At 34.5% G+C, this 19295-nt stretch overlaps 2 protein-coding genes and 1 long non-coding RNA gene across 14 annotated transcripts; 2 read left to right on the forward strand and 1 right to left on the reverse strand.

The window, feature by feature from the left end:
• The first annotated feature begins 7499 nt into the window (after nt 1-7499).
• LOC113715545 (probable galacturonosyltransferase-like 9) lies at nt 7500-9113 on the forward strand. Its single transcript, XM_027239772.2, has one exon. It carries the CDS (start codon nt 7747-7749, stop codon nt 8911-8913), a length of 1167 nt encoding a protein of 388 aa, XP_027095573.2. The 5' UTR covers nt 7500-7746; the 3' UTR covers nt 8914-9113.
• A 3257-nt stretch (nt 9114-12370) lies between these two features.
• LOC113715338 (germin-like protein subfamily 1 member 1) lies at nt 12371-13357 on the reverse strand. Its single transcript, XM_027239521.2, has one exon. It carries the CDS (start codon nt 13313-13315, stop codon nt 12653-12655), a length of 663 nt encoding a protein of 220 aa, XP_027095322.2. The 5' UTR covers nt 13316-13357; the 3' UTR covers nt 12371-12652.
• Nucleotides 13358-14013: 656 nt separating this feature from the next.
• LOC140021561 (uncharacterized) lies at nt 14014-19047 on the forward strand. 12 transcript variants are annotated; one of them, XR_011825438.1, is made up of 5 exons: nt 14014-14420; nt 14567-14716; nt 15092-15167; nt 15598-15629; nt 15716-19047. It is a non-coding gene; the product is annotated as an uncharacterized lncRNA (long non-coding RNA). The 12 variants fall into 12 exon arrangements; XR_011825434.1 differs by having other exon boundaries at nt 14015-14716; nt 15716-17910; nt 18619-19047; XR_011825433.1 differs by having other exon boundaries at nt 14015-14716; nt 15716-17910; nt 18632-19047.
• Nucleotides 19048-19295: the final 248 nt, after the last annotated feature.

Consider the following 19295-nt stretch of genomic DNA (forward strand, 5'->3'; position numbering starts at 1 on the left):
GCTCTAAAAAGCTGCATGTAACTTGGTTTAATACCATACTTAGTTATCATCTCTGCTTCTATGCCCTGGCTAGATATGTTAGGATGATCTCTCATCAAAGGCACCAACTTCTTTGCAATCCAATCTGATGTGGCTTCTACATTACTTTTATCCATCACACAAGTGTGTTCAGGTTGGTAAGATTTAATCATAAAAGTGATAGAATCAGCCACAGGACTTGCATGAATTCTCCATTTGCAACCATCTATACCACAAATAGCTGTCACTCTAGTTTTCTCATTCTTCAATCTTACCACTGGAAATCCCTTTTGGATGACATAATCCTTCAAAGCTGCTCTAAAGGAATCCACATTGGTGAATAATTGGCCCTTCTCAAACTCAATCTCCTCTCTTGGATTGTACACCCACATTTTTGATCTCATCACTTCTCTCATAGGATCAAGTTCCTGATCAGATTCGGAATCAGGAACCACTTCACAATCCTCATTTTCTTCAAAATCAGAAAAATTAGTATCACTCAAGTCACTACTCTCCACTGAGACTCTATCATCATCTATATCACCTTCATTATCGTTATCAAGCACATGTTTCCATGACTCTTCAGAACTAGAGTCCTCAAATTCATCATCAGAATTTCCAAGGTCAACAACCACCCTTTCATAAGGAACAATGCCTAAATTCTCTTGGTTGTTCTGATCATTGTTATGGTTTAAAGGTCTATCAGGCTTAGTTGGAATAATTTCCATTTCATACACATGCAAATTGATTACAATTCCAGATTGATGCATTTTAAACATCTCAACTACTGCTTTGTCGTCATTAACATCACGCATTTCACATGTTCCAGGAATTTCATGCCTCATATGTATAATCATATTCGCATTTCCAGGCATTTCACTCAATGCTTTGTCAGCAACATCATATAGCAAGTTAATGTACAAGTAGCCATCAGGATCAACATTCGGAATCCTCAGTTTTCTTCCCTTGTAATGCACAACTATGTCATAAGCACCAATGTTCACCATCCTACATTATTAACATTAATAGTTCAGCACTAACAACCATTAACATGATTTTATGATAATGAAACACTTTTACTCAATAAATGAAGAACAGGGCACAACTCAAAGATCTCAAACGTAGATTTGGCAGAATAGACAGTTTATCTAACTTATTGCAGATTATCAAGCATTCAAAAATTATGGTCAACATAACAGATAATGAACTTATCTAACTACATGTACTAGTGATCACAACTTATCAAACTATATCATCTATTCAGCTTATCAAGCATTGAACAACTATGATCAACGTAACAAATGATGATTTTTGTCATGCTTTTGACTTTAACATCTAACTAAATTCATGTTCATCTAACTAAGTTCATCTAACTAAATTTACATGTTCTGGAAGTAACAGTCTGGACGTAATAGGTCATATTCAATCATATTTCTGAAAATTTATAGAGCTTGCATACCTGTTTTGTTGTTATTTTTGTGATTTACAGTAGAAAAATCTTAGAAGTTGCCTTTTATACTCCCTCCTTTCTGCTTCAAAACCATGAAATTAGAATGCTGTCATCACTGCCTCACCAGTTGAACGAAAATTGCAGGTTTCTTTAGCTTCCATCTTCACTACGTTTCTTCTTATTTTCCTTTCTTCTCTTGATGCCTTCTTCACAATATATAAAAGACTGATTTGTTGTCTTGTCCCTGATGTCAATCAGCAAAATGGCGCCATATTGGTGAATGAAATTGGCGCCAGTTCGTTAAATGCGTTTCTAATTAGCCAGATTAACTGTAAGTTGGTTAATGAAATTGAAAATTTTAATTTGGGCCCTAATGACTTATTTATCAGATTTTAGTCTTATAATAAAACACAATGTCTTGGGTATATTAGTAATTTCACATTATATCATGTCAGCAATTGGGTCCCAAGTTCTGCCAGGGGAGGTCAGTGTAATTGTGGAAACCTCAGGGGAGGTCAATGAAATTGTCAGAAACCTCAGGGGAGGTTTCTGAAATTATCCCAATATTTTATTATTGATTGTTCAATAATATTAATTTATATTTCTATATCACAATCACCTGCAGGCAGCAATTGGTCGCCCAAGTCTGATCTGTCTCTTTGATAGTTGAAGTATTAGTATTATAAGCTTTAATAATCGGGTCGTCTTAATTTCAAGATGACAATTTTGTTTCATCTATATAATTTGCGATTTTGATTCTACGGTATATATTAGGACCATTTCATATAATTTGCAATTTTTTCAGGGATTAGGACCATTAATATTGCATGCAAATCCTTTGGAGGGCTGAAAAGCCCCTCGCCATTCTCATCCTTTCCCCTTCCTTTCAAATGCCAAAAAAGTGGCAACAATTTAGACTCTCATGCGACCTCATTTTACCCAATTAATGGCAAGTTTGCTAATTTCCAATTTCTTTTGTTATTTATTTTAATGCACTCCAAGAAAATACTAATTACATTTCGAACACCATGATATTATTTTTGTGACAATTAGTATATGTAGGAAAATTTTGACTCTTATATTTTTATTGGATTAGTCAGGTAAACAAAAATACGATGCCTAATATCCACAAATTATAAGAATTATTTTTTCCCTATATATACCAAATTGTGACAATAAAAAGGGCTCCAAGAAACAAAATCTGATTAGTCAGCTAAGCACCCCAAACTTTAAAAAAAAATGCCTTGAAGAAAGAAATTTTGATTAGTTTACTACACATGGATTAATTAATGTCAAGTTGGGCGTCAGAATCTGCAAATCAAAAACCGGATAGCTTCCAAAACTACCATCCCACCCACATTTTGTAATCTTATGATTAAGTTTGTCCGAAAAGTACCACTTGTCAATTAGCTTAAATTGAGTTTGGCGAGCCATAAACATATATACTTAATTAGTGGGTCCCGCTTCTCCAGCCGAGAAGGGAATTAGACAGAGCATAAACCAACCATTACAGTTTAAACGGTTTTTTGTTTTTTTTTTAAAAATATTCAGTAGTGAAGCTTTTGTTGAATCAGATTAATAATAATAAATATATGGATTGCGGTATATTTCGAATATTTTCTTTTTGTTACTCTGGTTGAATTTTCATTAATTTTCTCTAAAAGGTAGGCACCAATCTGCAGCTGGCAGAAAATAATTATCGGAGCATAATAATCATAATTTGAACTTGCATGTGGGAAGGCAAACATGATGTGCTTATTGCGTACTTGAGATTTATTTTCTGCTTTTATGGTTACGGAATAATTAAACTTATGTTTTTATGGGCATATAAATGCAAGAAACAAAAGTATAGTATCATATTAAAAAAAACCAAAGGCATGGTTTATCAAAATGAATAATTGGGGTTTGGCTCATTATCCTTGTTGGCAGCATATTATGGAATGTACCATTTTGGCCTGCATGACTTATGAATAAGCACTTTTAATACAAGTAATTTTAACAAAATTACTTTTAAGTTATCAAAAGTTAGATCCCTTAAATAACACAAAATTAGGTACCAAACATCCTAAAAATATTTTTTATTTTTTATTTTTGTAAATGCACAGCAATCCCAAATAGAAGCACGAAAGGTAAAAGAAAGTAAAGAAAATAAAAGAGAGAAAGTGGGGAAAAGGAACAATACACAATTTCTTGGAACCAATTTTCCATGGACAACAAACATTCTAGAATAGAAACCCTACCAATCATTACATTTTAGCTAACAAGGGAATGGAAAAGAAGAAACGTGAAAGCAATAGGACCAGCATGACATTCCAGCACAAATATATATATGTATATATATATTTTTTTTTTGGTTGTTCTTTTTCTGGTAATAGGAAAATTAATAAAGGGACAAAAATAGTCTGTAGAGTGATTGGTGGGGGTGTTGGAAGACTTGGTGACACGTGATCACGTGGCACCAATGTTATGTGCCAGGGTGATCGCAGCCGTCAACATCATCTCACAACTCACGATACCAAACCCAGCTGGCACTATTCGCTTTTTTACAGCTGGCCATTGCATTAGTGCAAAGCCATGAATATTCCTTGCCGTATGGGAACTCATAGAGCTCGCTACCCTTTTTATCTCAGCTGGCTTGGTCCAACACAAATTTTTCAAATACTATTATAATATTGACATTTGACTTTCTCTCTTTTTTTCTTTTGTGGACAGAATTACTATTTGACTATTACTGCTCACTTCCCAAATTCTACCCAAAAATTTTTTCATATATTAAAATGATGGGGTAAATTCTCACCTTGATGCCTAGTTTAGTTTCCTTTTGATGACTTCGTCTAGCTATCAGTTCGAAAACCAACTCCACCTGTCATTAAAAAAGAAAAAAAAAAATAGGAGCGTTCAATCTTTTGAGGATGCTGAGTGATTTCGATTTTTCTTTTTTTTTTGCAATGGACTAAATGGTAACTTCGTCTTTACGGTTATTTATTAAAACAAGTACCAATCAAAGTAATAAGTTTGACGTTGTTTACGAAGGAAATACTTTGGAGATTAGTTAATGTTAATTTTTTTTTTCTAGTACAAAAGCATAATATATTTTGGAATTTGAGTTTCAGAATAAACTTAAAAATTAGATAATTTGTTTTGGAATCAAATACATCATCAATCCGCGATAACCTTGAGTTCAAAACTGAAAACTTGTTCAGAAATTATGCAAAGTCAACGAATCCAAGCTTGCATATGTAGCAAGTTTGTGCTTTTGCCCTCTGGACTCCAAAATATGCTAACTAAAGTACGTAATAAAACGTGGTCGTGTGATGATAGCTAGCAAAGAGACATATCCGCTTGGCTTTGTTTGCTCATTATGTTTAATTCAACGTCAATAATCAGGAAAAGGAAAAAGCAACTGCCAAATTTGCAACTAACTGCCTAAAAAAAATTTTATGTCTTTTTCTACAAAAATAAATTTTAGAATGCATTAAATGATTACAAGAATACCATTTACCAACTATAAATATATGTCCTCCTTCGTATTATGAACTTCCACGTACTTGAGGGATTACTCAACAATAGAAATAGAAAAAGTGTTCAATGATCTCTTCAAATCTCAGTAGTTTTTTTTGCTGTCATGCTCCTTTCAAATGCTTCAATAACATGACATGACTTCCTACCTATTATGTATTTCTTAAATCTTCAATCTGCAGTGATGGCATTAATAATTGTCATACATATCTGCAATTTTGTATTTGTATAAGGATAGTGACCGTCTAAACTCCCAATTTGTATATATTTTTTAAATAAAAAGATGTTGTTTTCTCTATTGCATACGGCAATACTTATTATGAATTTATGAGATATATTCTATTAATTCTTCATAAAATTTTTGCCATGACAAACAATTTTATGTTTGTTTGAATAGTAATTTATTTGGATGATTTATTTGAAATTTTTATTATAGTACTTTTCTAATTAGAAAGATAAAAAAAGGTGATTGGAATTTGTGAGGCAAATTATTTTATTTGAAATCATCTCAATCCAAACAAACAATTTTCCAAGGGCTAAATTTATGTCTCAATTCTACTGTCATACTTCTTCTAATTGCACCATCCGTTTGCCTTTCTTCTGCACAATACTAACTTGGTATGGTAAAGAAAATGATGAATTTTTCTATTCCTTTCGTGTAATACTATGTAATGTTACGCACACAATGGTAAGTTGTCTATATTCAAAGAATAATGAAAGCGTACAACAACCCAAAACAAATGAATATATCTAAAGGATTGTCATTTGCAAGCATTATTTAATGGTAAGCATTAGAAGACCGAGTGAAAGAAAAACCGCACAATAAATTTGGTAATAAAAAACTCAATATTCAAGTAAAGGTTTAGTAATCGTATTTAGGTATGGAAATCATCGGGTATCAATTACTATTAAATGCCACTATATCAAAATTGATAGTAAAAGTAAAAAATTACCGTAGATGTAAAAATAGATATGGAAAAATTGATTTTTAACCGTTAATTTAACTTGTTCTGCACTTTTTAGGTACATGTAATTATTGAAATAAGGAAAGGCTGCAATCAAATCCCGGCCAAATTGATTGCTAAGAACCCGGTAAGAAAATTGATTGCTAAGAACCGTCTCTCTTCCTTGCAATCCCATACTCACATTTATAGATGATTGTTTGCCTTCCCCACTTCCTATTTTTATTTCAGATAATTTCAGAAACTTCCCTTGAGGTTTTCGATAATTTCACTCGACTCCCTTGAGGTTTACATAATTACAGAGACCTCTTTCGTTGTGATAAAAAGATAATAATACCTTTTATTAATTGTCAACTAATTGAACACTCTATGAAACATTAAAACTCTCTCATATATTATTAATCAATTATTCAAACCACAGTCTTTTCTATTTAAACTCATTTATTTATTATTATCAACCAAATGTGTACTATCGCTACCAATAAAATCACCATACACATTAAACCACCAATCCTTATATATCTTGTTATCTATTCCAAATCCTCAATTTTCCATTATTAGTACATAGTTTCCTTGCGCCCATTTTTGTTTCCAATTTTTGATAGGTATTAGCAAATTGAAATTGTCAACTGACAAATTCAGTGTTAATTTCATTATCAAATTAGACGGAGATGAATATAGTAACAGTGATAAAAAATAAAAATTAAGGATAAGAAATAGAATAGGAACTAAATATAAGTTATACTATTATGGTTATCATGAAAAAATGTGTTATTGGTATATATTTATAACTGCATTGTGTTTCTATTTTTTATTTACAACTATTAATATTATTCCTATAGAGAGAATTTGATTGATTTTGAACTATGTGCCAATTGAATATATTGGATATTAATATTAGTAGTGATGGTTTAGATTATATTGTATTAAAAGGTGGCAGCCATGAATTGAAATTTAAGAATATTGATGAATATTGTAGTATATTAAGTAAAATATGTTATTATTATGAAATTGTAGGTAAGTTTTTTGATATATGATGTAACATTTATAGTTGATACAATGGTCTACATCAGAAATTTGTAAGTAAAAGAGAAATATTTAAACAAAGATAAATGTTTAGTTAGTGATGATTTGGATGTTGATAAGTAGGTAATAGTGATAGAAAATAAATATAAATGAAATAGAAACTGTAAACTATTTTTTTCCTTTACATTTTTGTTGTAAATTATAACTCAAGCGCATTATAGGAATTTTGGAAAAAAATATAGCCTTTTGGGTCTAGAATGTTACTTAAATAGTGAAACAAGAGAGGTAGGTGTAAATTTTAGAAATTGAGGGGAGTTTCTGCAATGGTTAAAAACCTCAAGGGAGGTATATGAAATTATCCTTTTTCTTTTTCTTTTTCTTCTCTCCTCTCTCTCTCTTTCCTTTTTCCTCATATATGGAACAGAAATCCGGTATTCTTTGAAATTTTCCTTTCCTAAAAGGTTATACTACTGCCTGCCAATTCACCGTGTTCTTTTCTTCCTCCTATTACTAGTATACCTTTCTTTTTCACACGTCTTCACGTCTCCCTCCTCAGTCTTGACATATATAAGTGCTCACTTACCATTCATTCCTGCTTTGTTTCCTCTCTAGAACTTCTAGAGAAAACAAAGAAAGAAAAGAACCACAGTTTCCTTTTCTCCTCTGCTTGTACTACAATGCCTTTGCATTAATAGCACAAATCTCGTTCACTCTTCTCTGTCTCTGTCTCCGAAAACTAAGAAGAACCCAGAAAAAACCCACCAAGAAAATATGGTTCTTTTGCCTTTTCACTTCAACTCATGGGTTCGTTCAGTTTCAGTTTTGCTTGTTTTCTTGATGATTTTTCACACGCCGTTAAAGATGTCGTCTGCTATTCGTTCTTTTCCCAATAATGGCGGTTGGCCTACTGAAACGGAGTTTGGGTTCACTGAAGCACCGGAGTACCGGAACGGCGTGGAGTGTCCTGTGACTAGCGACGAAACGCTGACGTTTTGCAATCCGTCTTTGGTTCATGTAGCGATGACTTTGGACCTGGAGTACCTTCGGGGCTCCATGGCCGCTGTTCATTCGGTTCTCCGCCACGCGTCTTGTCCGGAACACGTTTTCTTCCACTTCGTCGCAGCCGAGTTTGACCCGGCTAGTCCTCGGGTCCTGACCCGAATAGTCAGGTCCATATTCCCTTCTCTCAACTTCAAAGTCTACATCTTTAGGGAGGATAGCGTTGTCAACTTAATATCATCTTCAATACGATCGGCACTTGAAAACCCGTTGAATTACGCCCGAAACTACCTGGGTGACATGATTGATCCGTGTGTGAAGCGGGTTATTTATTTGGATTCGGATGTGGTTGTCGTGGATGACGTAAAGAAGCTCTGGGACGTTCAGTTAAGTGAATCGCGGGTTATTGGAGCGCCGGAGTACTGCCACGCGAATTTTACAAAGTATTTCACGGATTATTTCTGGTCCGATCCGGTTTTATCCCGGATATTCGGGTCCAAGAACCCGTGTTATTTTAACACGGGGGTAATGGTGATGGATTTGGTCAAATGGAGAGAAGGTAACTACAGAAGGAAAATAGAGAATTGGATGGAGGTGCAGAAGAAGAAGAGGATATATGAGCTGGGGTCGTTGCCGCCGTTCTTGCTGGTGTTTGGTGGGAATGTGGAGCCCATTGATCACAGGTGGAACCAGCATGGGCTAGGTGGGGACAATGTCAAGGGCTCTTGCAGGCCTCTCCATCCTGGTCCGGTGAGCCTGTTGCACTGGAGTGGGAAGGGTAAACCATGGGCGAGACTCGATGAGAAGAAACCTTGTCCTTTGGATTATTTATGGGAGCCTCATGATTTATACAAGCCTAATCAACAGAGAAGAGTGAAGCTACATCAACAGCTACAGCAGGGGATGAATTTGATTGGATATTCCAATTATTTGATTTGATTTGATTTTTTTTTCCCACATTTTTTTGGCATTTTCAATTTTTTTGCCCTTTTTCCAGCATGGTGATTCAGAGATTCTTTGATAGCTATGTACAGATTGATTAGTTGGGAGGAAAAGAAAAAAATAATAATGGGATCAATTGATGATATTGGTGGAATTTTATAGATATTATACACAAGACTATTTTTCTTCGGGTTCAATTCTACAGTTCATTTTTTCTTGATATTGTTGTGGGTTCGTTCCTAAATTGGAACAATTTTGGGTGTGATTGAGATATTATTGTATGTATGGCCGCGAGTCTCTGACAAGTAATGCGAGATGAATGACAAACAGTTGTTTTCTTTATGTTGCCACTCAGCTTTCTCTAGCTAGATCTTTGGTGATCTTGAGAGGGGTGTTTTTTTTTTTTTTTTTTTTTTTTGGGTTCTCCCTCCCCGATCTATCGAAAGAATAGTAAGCTCATCGGAAATATGGTACCGTATATTTTTTTTGTGCATTAATTAGATGCAAAAATTCTAAATCATACAATATTGTGCGTTAGAAGCTCTCGTTCGTTAGTTAAAAAAGTAATGGTTGGACAGATGGGATGGGAGGACTAGTTTTATCAAATCTTTTTGGTTGCGGTTGGGTATTGTTGCACGACATGATTGGGAGGATGTTGACAAAAATTTAAAGCCAAGATAGCATGAAATGGGAACACAAGAGAAAGTGCAGAGCAAGTGTCCAGCTATCAAGCAATGAGACAGTCTCCCTCCCTCCCTACCTTGTCTTCACTTCAAAGTTGTTCTCAATCACTTTAGGGCCCCCCCCCCCCCCTCTCCTCCATATTCAAAGCGGTGTTCAACTTAACCTTTTGTTTCCACGCCATACCATCCGATGAATGCAGGCTGGAGCAATTCAGTTCTTTACACTTGGGAATTTCGTGAAGTATTGGGGCTCTTCGTCTCTAGCCTCGGAGAATTGACTTGAAAATTATATGCATCGCATTATATTAGATGAAATGTACAAGAGAGAACTATCTTTCACAACTGATAGCAAGTGTGTTTGGATTGCTAAATTATTCTAAATAATAATAATGTTTCGCTTGTATCATAAACACATTTTTGCAATCCATCTTTTTGTATTTTTAATTATCTTTTTTATTTTCATATACATTACATCGCATCACAAAAAAGTGTTATAGTAATTATTTCAAATAATGCTCTGTCTAAACACACTTAAATCAGTCCTCACAAAAAGCTATTTCCTTATATCTGTATGGAATTACAGAAAACAAGCAAGTTGATAGTTTGTATCTTCTGAGGGAAAATTGCAAACTCAACATGATTGCCCAAAAGTATATTCTTTGAGCATGGTCATTAAAAAAAAAATTCATTGAAATAAAAAATTTGGATAGATTCAATTTCGATGATCATCAAACTCAACTCCATATTTAGAGTTTGAACTCAATATATTTGGATTGTAAATTATTTGGGATATTTTTACTGTAGCACTTTTTGTGATGTGATGTATGTGAGATAAAAAGATATTGGGAAGATAAAAAGGTGTATTGGAAATTGTAAAGATGATGTAAGCAAATAAAATTGGGGAAATATGAAGCAATCCAAACAAACCATTATATTTTTCTCTCCCACAAAAAAAAAAAAAAAAAATCGTACTGCAGATGTCTGAACTCAACAGGAAGTTATTATGTGGTTGGCAACATAGAGACGTTACCAATTGATGAGAAGAAGCATATGAATGCCAAGGGCATATTCCATTGTACTACCATCTATAGCCATCATAAATAAATACTCCATCAAAGTAAAGACCCATTCAAAGCTTAAAAGCTTCATGTGACCTTGTGTCACTGAGAAGAATCATTAAAATTTTGCAACTATGAGGAAGTCAAGAAGAGTTAGCATGCTACAACTTGTAGCTTCAATAATAAAAAAAAAATGTTTCAACTTGTAAACCTTGGTATTTGTGAATTTAGTTAATCAGTTCTACTATGTTTTTTTACGGGGAGGATAGTGGATAAAATTCCTAATTTGGCGTTTCATCACATGGATATGTACTTGGTTGAAGTAAAATTAAACACCATCTGGGAATCAGATTCGACTCTGACGATTGGAATACTTTTACACTTAATAGAATGAATGCATCTATTATTATTAGTATGATAACTTGCATTGTTGGAAATGCCAAGCGGCGGTTCCAACTTTTTACGATATGGTTTCCATTGAATTTGTCCGGAAGAAAGGAAGATATGCTATCTATCCCCTGTCGCCCTTCTCACTTTTGTTGATTTTATCGCCTCATATTACACTACTGAAAACCTTTTTTTTTTTTCAAGTACAAAAAAAAAAAAAAACAAATTACAGCTAATTTCCTAGTTTGTATACTTGTATCTTGGATCTGTAGTCTTTGTCAAATGGATATGCTATTACTTGACTTTTTATGATTTGCTCATATATACAAAACTCAATACAGATGTCATATATATATATATGCACCTGTTACATAATTTGTAGTATTTCTCGTATTTATCATAAATTGTTGATAAAATCACCATCTTTGCTGAAAAATAAACAACTAGTTTTGCCCTTATGTATATTTTTTGTTATTCACCTTTTGTTTATAGTTTTTTCTTTTTTTCAGGAAAGCAACCTCAGTAAACTTACATACACAGGCTATCTTTTCTGGTGTATTTTCCTACGAAAACCTATATATGCATACGTGGAATACGTTCACAGCTGTGAAATTTAATTTTTGTACATGTACCGTACGTTCATAATTATTAGCGTAATAAAAACTTAATCTATATCATATTACCAAAAAAAAAAACTATATACCATTGCTACCTTTTCAAAATTTTTTTTTTATTTCGCTAGTAACCTCAAAAAGCCCGCACACAGTTAAAATGTGAAAACTTGGCCGGAGACCTTTTAGTCCTTTGCCACAAGTCTAATTTTGTATCATTGGCAAACTTTTTTTGGATTGTTCGCACCCTGTTAATAACCCAAATTGATTGGTGTCTTAAATTGATAAGTTGACACATCATTGTTCCTTGTTAAGCAGGTTCTCCTATGATTTCTGGTCAACGATAATGAAACTTCTACACAGGAAGCTTAGTCATCCCAACTAACGAATAGACGAAGACAACTGAAAAATCTCTTTTCTTCACCCGTAAATAAATAGACTCCACCGGATATAGTTCAGCGATGGATGAACTTGGATATTGTGGGAGTAACTAACTTGCGTTTAGTATCTATGTTTTGAGCTGGTTAGCTCTCCTTGATAACCAAAAAAAAAAAATAGACTCGATCATTAGGCGTCACCACGAAATTCTCCCACAAAACAAAAAGGCTTATTTGAGTCAATCTCCACAAATTTATTTACTACTACTATAGTATAACAAAATCAATAATTAACACTCCAATAAAAAGAAAGAATACAGGCCCCAGTTTTTGTCCCATTGGCGGATACGCTGCAAGGCCAAATTCCAGAATTTACCAATAGGAAGATAGCCACCGGACCATGATTTGATGAGTGGAATCAAAAAGTTTTTCTATACATATGCGACACATGGAAAGTGGCAATCTAAAAGATGTACCAGTATATAATTGTACAGCCGTAGTTGGGAAGTCCTTTTTTTTAAAAATATCCAAATACCTAACCTGCACTTTTCAATCCCCAACCACCCAAAATAAAGCTTCAAAAGCAAACAATTTCTAGAAGCATTAGATTAAAAGCCAAGTCATCCTCCAAGGCTCCTCCTAATCTTAGCCACATCAGGACCGTGTATCTTAAATGTTTTCTCAAGAACTTCATCAGGGATTCCTGGATTTGATGTAAATGCGGCAGATGATGAGATTTGTAGACCGGGGTTTTGGCTGCTGAACCCGGAAATCGCTAATGCTGCTTCCTCTTTGTCCATGTTGTAGAGATAATGGATTAGCCCTTTTGGAAATACAAAACAGTCACCGGGGCGTAATTGTCTAGTGAACAAGTGATTAGAAGCATCGACAAAGCCCACAAAGAGGGAGCCCTTCAGCAAAATGGTCACTTCTGAGGCCCTTGGATGAGAATGCAGGGGCAACAGAGCATCAGGTGCAATATCCAGTCGGGCCATGGCTAAGCCCAAAGTATTGAGCCCCCGTAAATTATTAGTGTTGGTTAGAGAAGTGCTGAAGCCGAACTGATTGCGAGTATCACCGGGGGTTGATAGAGCAGACGTCGCAAAATGGGAAGCAATTGCTTGGTCCGGATTGATGCATGGCACCCCATTACCATAGAAGTTGGGAGGATTTTCTGCGGATGCGACGCAATAGTCTTGAAGCGGATCTGGGTCGGAACGGACAAAGCCCAAAAGAAAAATTGGGCCCAAAATTAGTTGAAGAAGAACAAAGCTGATTTTCATGCTTGAAACGAACAGGGAGCTTCCACTTGTTGCTATGCGATGGAGAACTGCTCGTCTGACAAACAAGTGACATTATTGTGTTTATATACACTACTGTTTACTTGTTAATCGGACACACATCCTGCTTGGGGAAGAGATTGAGTAGCTTCTGAGCATTCCAGTTTCCAGGAAAAGAAAGCAATGACAGCGAGTGATTTTGACCATAGATATATCTTTATCCATAAAAGGAAGATGTTATTCTCACTTCTTTTTTGTTATTTGCATTCCAACTATCATTTTTATTATATAATTTTTATTTATTAAATAGATTATCAACCTATATAGTAAAAGCGCGAATGGGATTGTTGAGGGTGGTGGTTGTTCTGCTGACGTGGCTGACTTTTATTGGCTGAAATTTGGTCGTCAATCGCGTGGGACTTGTGTGCTCTTGCTGGGAAGTGTAATTCTTCTTCTCTTGCTTTTGTCCAAGAGAAGAAGAAGAAGGACCTTCGGTTTTTTGGCTGAGATTTGGCCGTCAATCGCGTGGGCCTCGTGTGCTCTTGCTGGGAAGTGTAATTCTTCTTGTCTTGCTGGTTGTGCTGATGTGGCTACATTTCATTCGCTGGGGGGTCGTCGTCCATCACGTGGGGCTCGCGTGCTTTCGCTGGGAGGAGAATTCAGATTCTTGCTTTTGTCCGCTGGGAGGAGAAGTGCAACTGTTTTTTGTCCGAAAGACGAAAATGAAGACCAGCTGACCTGCTGAGTTCAATGTGGCTCAATGTGCTGACTTGCTGAGACGAAAGTGATGGGCTCAATGTGGGTTTCCATGGTTTTACGATTTTGCCCTTCTTTTAAAAAACAGATGCACCGTTGTTTGTTGCTGAGCTCAACCTATTATCCACTGGATTCAATCTAAGACGTGCAGTAGCAGAGAAAATCACATCAATTGAAGGTTGGTTAGTGGCTCGAGGATTACTACCATCAAATTCTTATCTTCTTCCTCTTCTGATTTCTGTACGATTGCGAAGAGGTTGAAGTTTGCTCTCTTGGCTCGAAGAACGACTTGACCATGTTGGTTCCTATAGCAGAAGACAGCCGCATAAGCGAACAAGTCCTGAGGAAGAAGGTATTTTCCTGTCCAACTTCCATTTGCATAAACCAGTAGCATGACACATTCAGGGCCGCCCGGATCATCATCGCTGTTGAAAGCTGAGGCCTTTACTCTTATAGATCTGCCTGGTTCGATCCTAACAATTTTCCTGAACCTATCAGGCCTAGAGCCATCCACCCACATCTTGATTTCTATGTTGAACCAAGTCCTGTTTTCTAGGATGGTAACCTTATTTCCCATTTTCCGACGGAGAGGGGAAGTTCCAGGTGCTCGTGTGCAGGTGTAATAGGGAAGTAGAAACGGAGCAAAAGGTGAGAGAGAAGTCACCGGCGGACCAACAATTCTTCCATACCTCTCCGATTTTTTCTGTATTGTTTTCTCTAAAAATTAAGGTCAACAACAGCCACAGATGATCTTCAATTTTCTAGCTTTTGTTTCTGATCTTTTTAGATGAGATGAGGTACAAATAACTTGTAGAGTTACTCAACTTTTCTCTGTTCTTCCAATGGTCTTTATTTGCTTAAAAATTAATAAAGCTTGGTTTAATATCTCTGTTAGTCAATTATTTTCTTAGCGATAAGAACTTTGATCTTCTAATCTTTATATCTTAAGATTTTTTATTTTATTTTATGTCTCTTATGTTTTATTTATCCGATTTCCTAATTTTTATAGTATTATCTTTGCAGGAAAAAGATGAAAACTTTTATGGGATGCAAATGCAAGTACTTGTGGATATATTCCATCCTTTTCTGTCCTCCAAAGGTCTGTTCTGCTTTATTTATCTATTGATTTATTTGTTTATTTATTTTTTGCCGATAAAACCTTCGTCCTTTTAATTTCGGTCTCTACTCTCAAATCACTTGAAGTTTTTATTTTATATTTTATTTTATTGGATTATACTATTATTTTTATAGAAAGGAAGATGAATTTATTAGGTTTTAGCTAAAAAATAGGCATGAACATCAATGTTTTCCTCTATAAACATTTTTTCTGGTGCTGTTTGACAGAAAGTATCAGTTATAGTGGTTTCTTAAAGCATTCTAGAAGCATTTAATCCCTAAAACACCTATGCATTCTAGAGCCCCTGTTGTAGAAACACTGATTGCTTCTTTTCTTGGCGCACATTCATCTGTGATTTTTCCCGTCTTTTTACTTCGTTTATACTTTCATATTACAATTTGCATTTTTACAGAGTGAGGAAGAAAAGGAAGAACAACCTCTGTGGTAAGAAACTTTTTAGCCCACAAGTTTTTTGCTCTGGTTTGTTTCCCTTTTCAATTTGTGACCTTCCCTCTTTCCCTCTATGACAGAAATTTGTGGAGGATGGCAAAAAATTGTGGTAAAACTCTTGCTCCTATTTTTTTCACGGTACTTTGGGCCTTTTGTTTTTAGATTTTAATATTCTTCTCTTAAATACTAGCTTTGAGTGAATCCTTTTACCTGTCAAAATGAAATCTGCCAAAATTATATCAAGTGCATCTGTTAAATCAGAAGCTAAATGATAAATAACATTAACTAATATGGAACAAAAGGGTCGAGTTTAAGACTTTTCACTTTGACTTTTACAGAGAAGTTTAAAGATTTTCCGAAGAAACCTCTAAGCTGGTTCAGGAATCATTTTTTGCTCAGTTAAAAGTTGAATCCTTTTGTTCTTTGCTTGTTTTTTCACTGAATATGAGACCTGGTCTTCATGCAATTTCTGTCTCTGCATCTTTTAGGACAAGTCAATATTTCTAAAGTAGTATATGTTTGAGAGTAAGACTAGAGAGATGATTGTCTACACAACCGAAGGTACTTTGCCTTTGCAATTTCTCAGGGATAAATTTTTCCCCGTCAGATTTTTATCTCTGACCTTTTCTTTCTTCTTTCTTCTTTTTCTGGTATCCACTACAGGAAGAAGCAATCTTTATTTGTGGTCCAGGAATAAACAAATGGTGAAGATAGCCTTTAAGTAGGTGTTTGTTCACCTTTTATTGTTGTTTTTCCTTTTTTGGGTTTTAATGATAGTATAAGTTCTAATTAATTCAGGTTCTGTTTAATTGATATGTGAGAATACCTTAAACTAGGTGACTTGGTTGAGCAGATATTGTGCACATCCGTATTTGGAACTCCATAGCATGTCAGCTTCCTTATTTGGCTATCTAGATAGACTATTTTGTAGTGTGAAAATGTCATCTTCTTTTGATGGGCTTTTGAATAACGAATCATTAGTTTCTTTTCATTGATTAATTTTATAGATTGATTACACTTTTGTTGTTAGAGTAAGTTTTACTTGGTAATAAATTTGTATATTTCATCTTTAACCTTTTGGGTTCATTTCTTGAACTTCAATATTTATAGGTATAAACTTGTTGAAAAAAGGATGAGAGGCATTGGCAGTGTGAGGAGGGACGTAAAAGAAAAGAAGAAAGGTGTGCGAAAAAGTGCAAGTTGAAATACTGATACTGAAATGATTATGGTCATTACTGTAATGATTAAAATGTTAAGAAAAAGCTAGAGATTGAGTTTCAAGAAAAGACCCTTGGGTTACTTGGCGCTAACATAGGCATTGGTCATTTAAGTTTCCTATTCTTTGGGAAATTCACTATTATTTGACCATTTCAATATTCTTTTACCATACTAGAGCTACTGTGTTTGGTTGACTGTATCATTGATAGCTATTTAATGTAACTTGTCTTTACTCCTCGCAGCTAAAATGGATTGATGAGGCTGTTGTTTTTTTATTATTGCTGTATTTGTGGTGTCATTTAAGCTTAGGAACCAAGCCATAAATAAGTTATCTCATCTGTTGGCTTTGGCTTTTAGTGCAAAAGTTTCATGCTTTTCAGTTTATGCTGTACTATATTACTTGATCATTTGGAGTCTTGGAGCTCAAAATCAAGATTGCATTGGTTATCACTCGACATGTTATATGCTCAAATTTCCCAGCTCTTGTTTAGTTGTTGCTTGGGATTTTCAAAATAACTTAAATTGTTAATTTTCTTTGTTTCTTTTTCATGTCTCTGCCATTGTCAATTTCCAATGGAATTGAACTTATTTCATCTTTTGATGACTTTAGTTTGAAGTTTTTAATTATAGTTTTGAATAATTTTCAACTAATTGTGGGAAAGGAGGTTAAAGTGGCAAAATTTGTTAGATTGGTTGGTAGATAACACTTTGGCCACAAATGCTGTTACGAAAGGTGTATGTTTACCAAAAAAACCTATTATTTAGAAGAAAAAATCCCTAGATCTCTTTTCCTTCTTTGACCATATAGTTTTGGATTCATGGGTTGTTTAAATTTTAGCACAATGTCTTTGGCTAAAAACTTGGTGATTATCTTTGTGTAACATTTTATAGCCTTCTTTTTTTCTACTTGTTTCCATTTTGCATATGAACAATTTATTTTTGCTCCTGTTTATTGTTGTTAACTTTTGGGTTGAATTTTATAGGGGTAATGCTTCGTTTAGTACCAGTCAGTCTAAGCCCAAGCTTTGGCCTTTTAGCATAATTCAGCTTTAGACAAGTAAGCTGTTTACACTTTATTTAAAAAAATATCTTAGTCAAATAGATGTGCTTGTATACTAATAATTAGTAGATGTCTCTGTTGATTATGTTTCTGTTAATTATGAGAAAATGATTAAGTTTCTGTTAATTATCTTTTCTACTATTTAACTTGCGAACCATTTCTTTGTGTCCTTATTTGGTGTTAAATTAGATGGATACCGGGCTCTTCATGATGGAATTAGGTATTAAAATTATCGGCATATAATAAAGCAAATAATGGCCTTCTACTACTTTTAAGATGCTGATTCTAACTTTTTTTCTTTCACCTTTCGGTTTAATATAACCATCTCTATGAATGGAATTTTTTTTTTACAACAGTGTCTATATTGTGTATATAATAATGTAATGGAAAATTGTTCATTTGTAGTTATTGCATGTTTTATATTGTAATTGAAGATTGTTCGTTTATTCTTTGGCTACACTGGTGCAGTATGGCCCGACCTATGAATTGTACAAAATCCTTTGCCCCATACTTTTGCCTTCAGGGATAATTATATGGAAAAAACTTGTCTGCCATATAGGTAATTGCATAGATAGGCGCTAATGTTGATGTTCCTGTAAGTGAAAAAAGTTAGATTAAAATGGAAGTGACAATGATAAAAGAAAAAAATCTATGATATATTTTTGAAGAATGTGGTAATTGTTACTAATATTTAACTGTATGAAGTGGATTTTTGCAGTACCACTCAAGAATGCCTCTGCCATTTGATTAACAAAACTACGTGTTTATTTATGTGGGAAGCAGAATCGGCCACCCTTGAAACTTTATCAAGATCAAAGCCTTGAAGCGTATGACCCTGGATACTAGATTTTGCACTAACTGTAGCTATCTGATCTTTGCATTACATGCTGTATATGTATGTCAGCTCTTGATGCATTATATCTCACGTGGATGGTGTTATCATAATATTTTTATTTGGTTTAAAATCTTGTGTAACTGGATGAGTTATTTTGTGCCAAGAGTTTGACCATCCCTTTTGCTACTGATGTATTGAGAGGATAGAAGTATGGCCTATATTAATAATCCTCCTCCTTTTTTGATCAAATACAATTTATCCCACTAAGGTTGATATGTAAGCACAGTTTATTTTCATTAGATTTCTTGAAGTTATATGCTAATGAAAACCTTTTTAGTTATTGTACTACAAAGTAATGCATTTTTCGGTCTTTCGGTTATTTTGAAGTGTATGATTCTAATAACAAGGAAAAGGCTTGATGCAATACTACACTGTGCATTTCTTTTTTCTTCTTTTTCTTATATTCCTTTTTGAGCTGGAACAGCTTTGATGTGTAATGAGAACCTCTGGAATGCAGTCTACTGGTCGTAAGTTTCATAAATGCAGG

Source organism: Coffea arabica, chromosome 11e, assembly GCF_036785885.1.
Source record: "Coffea arabica cultivar ET-39 chromosome 11e, Coffea Arabica ET-39 HiFi, whole genome shotgun sequence".
Lineage (NCBI taxonomy): Eukaryota > Viridiplantae > Streptophyta > Magnoliopsida > Gentianales > Rubiaceae > Coffea > Coffea arabica.

Bases quoted from the DNA above. Each gene is read 5' to 3' on its own strand.
- LOC113715545 (XM_027239772.2), top strand. From the start codon at position 7,747: ATGGTTCTTTTGCCTTTTCACTTCAACTCATGGGTTCGTTCAGTTTCA.
- LOC113715338 (XM_027239521.2), bottom strand. From the start codon at position 13,315: ATGAAAATCAGCTTTGTTCTTCTTCAACTAATTTTGGGCCCAATTTTT.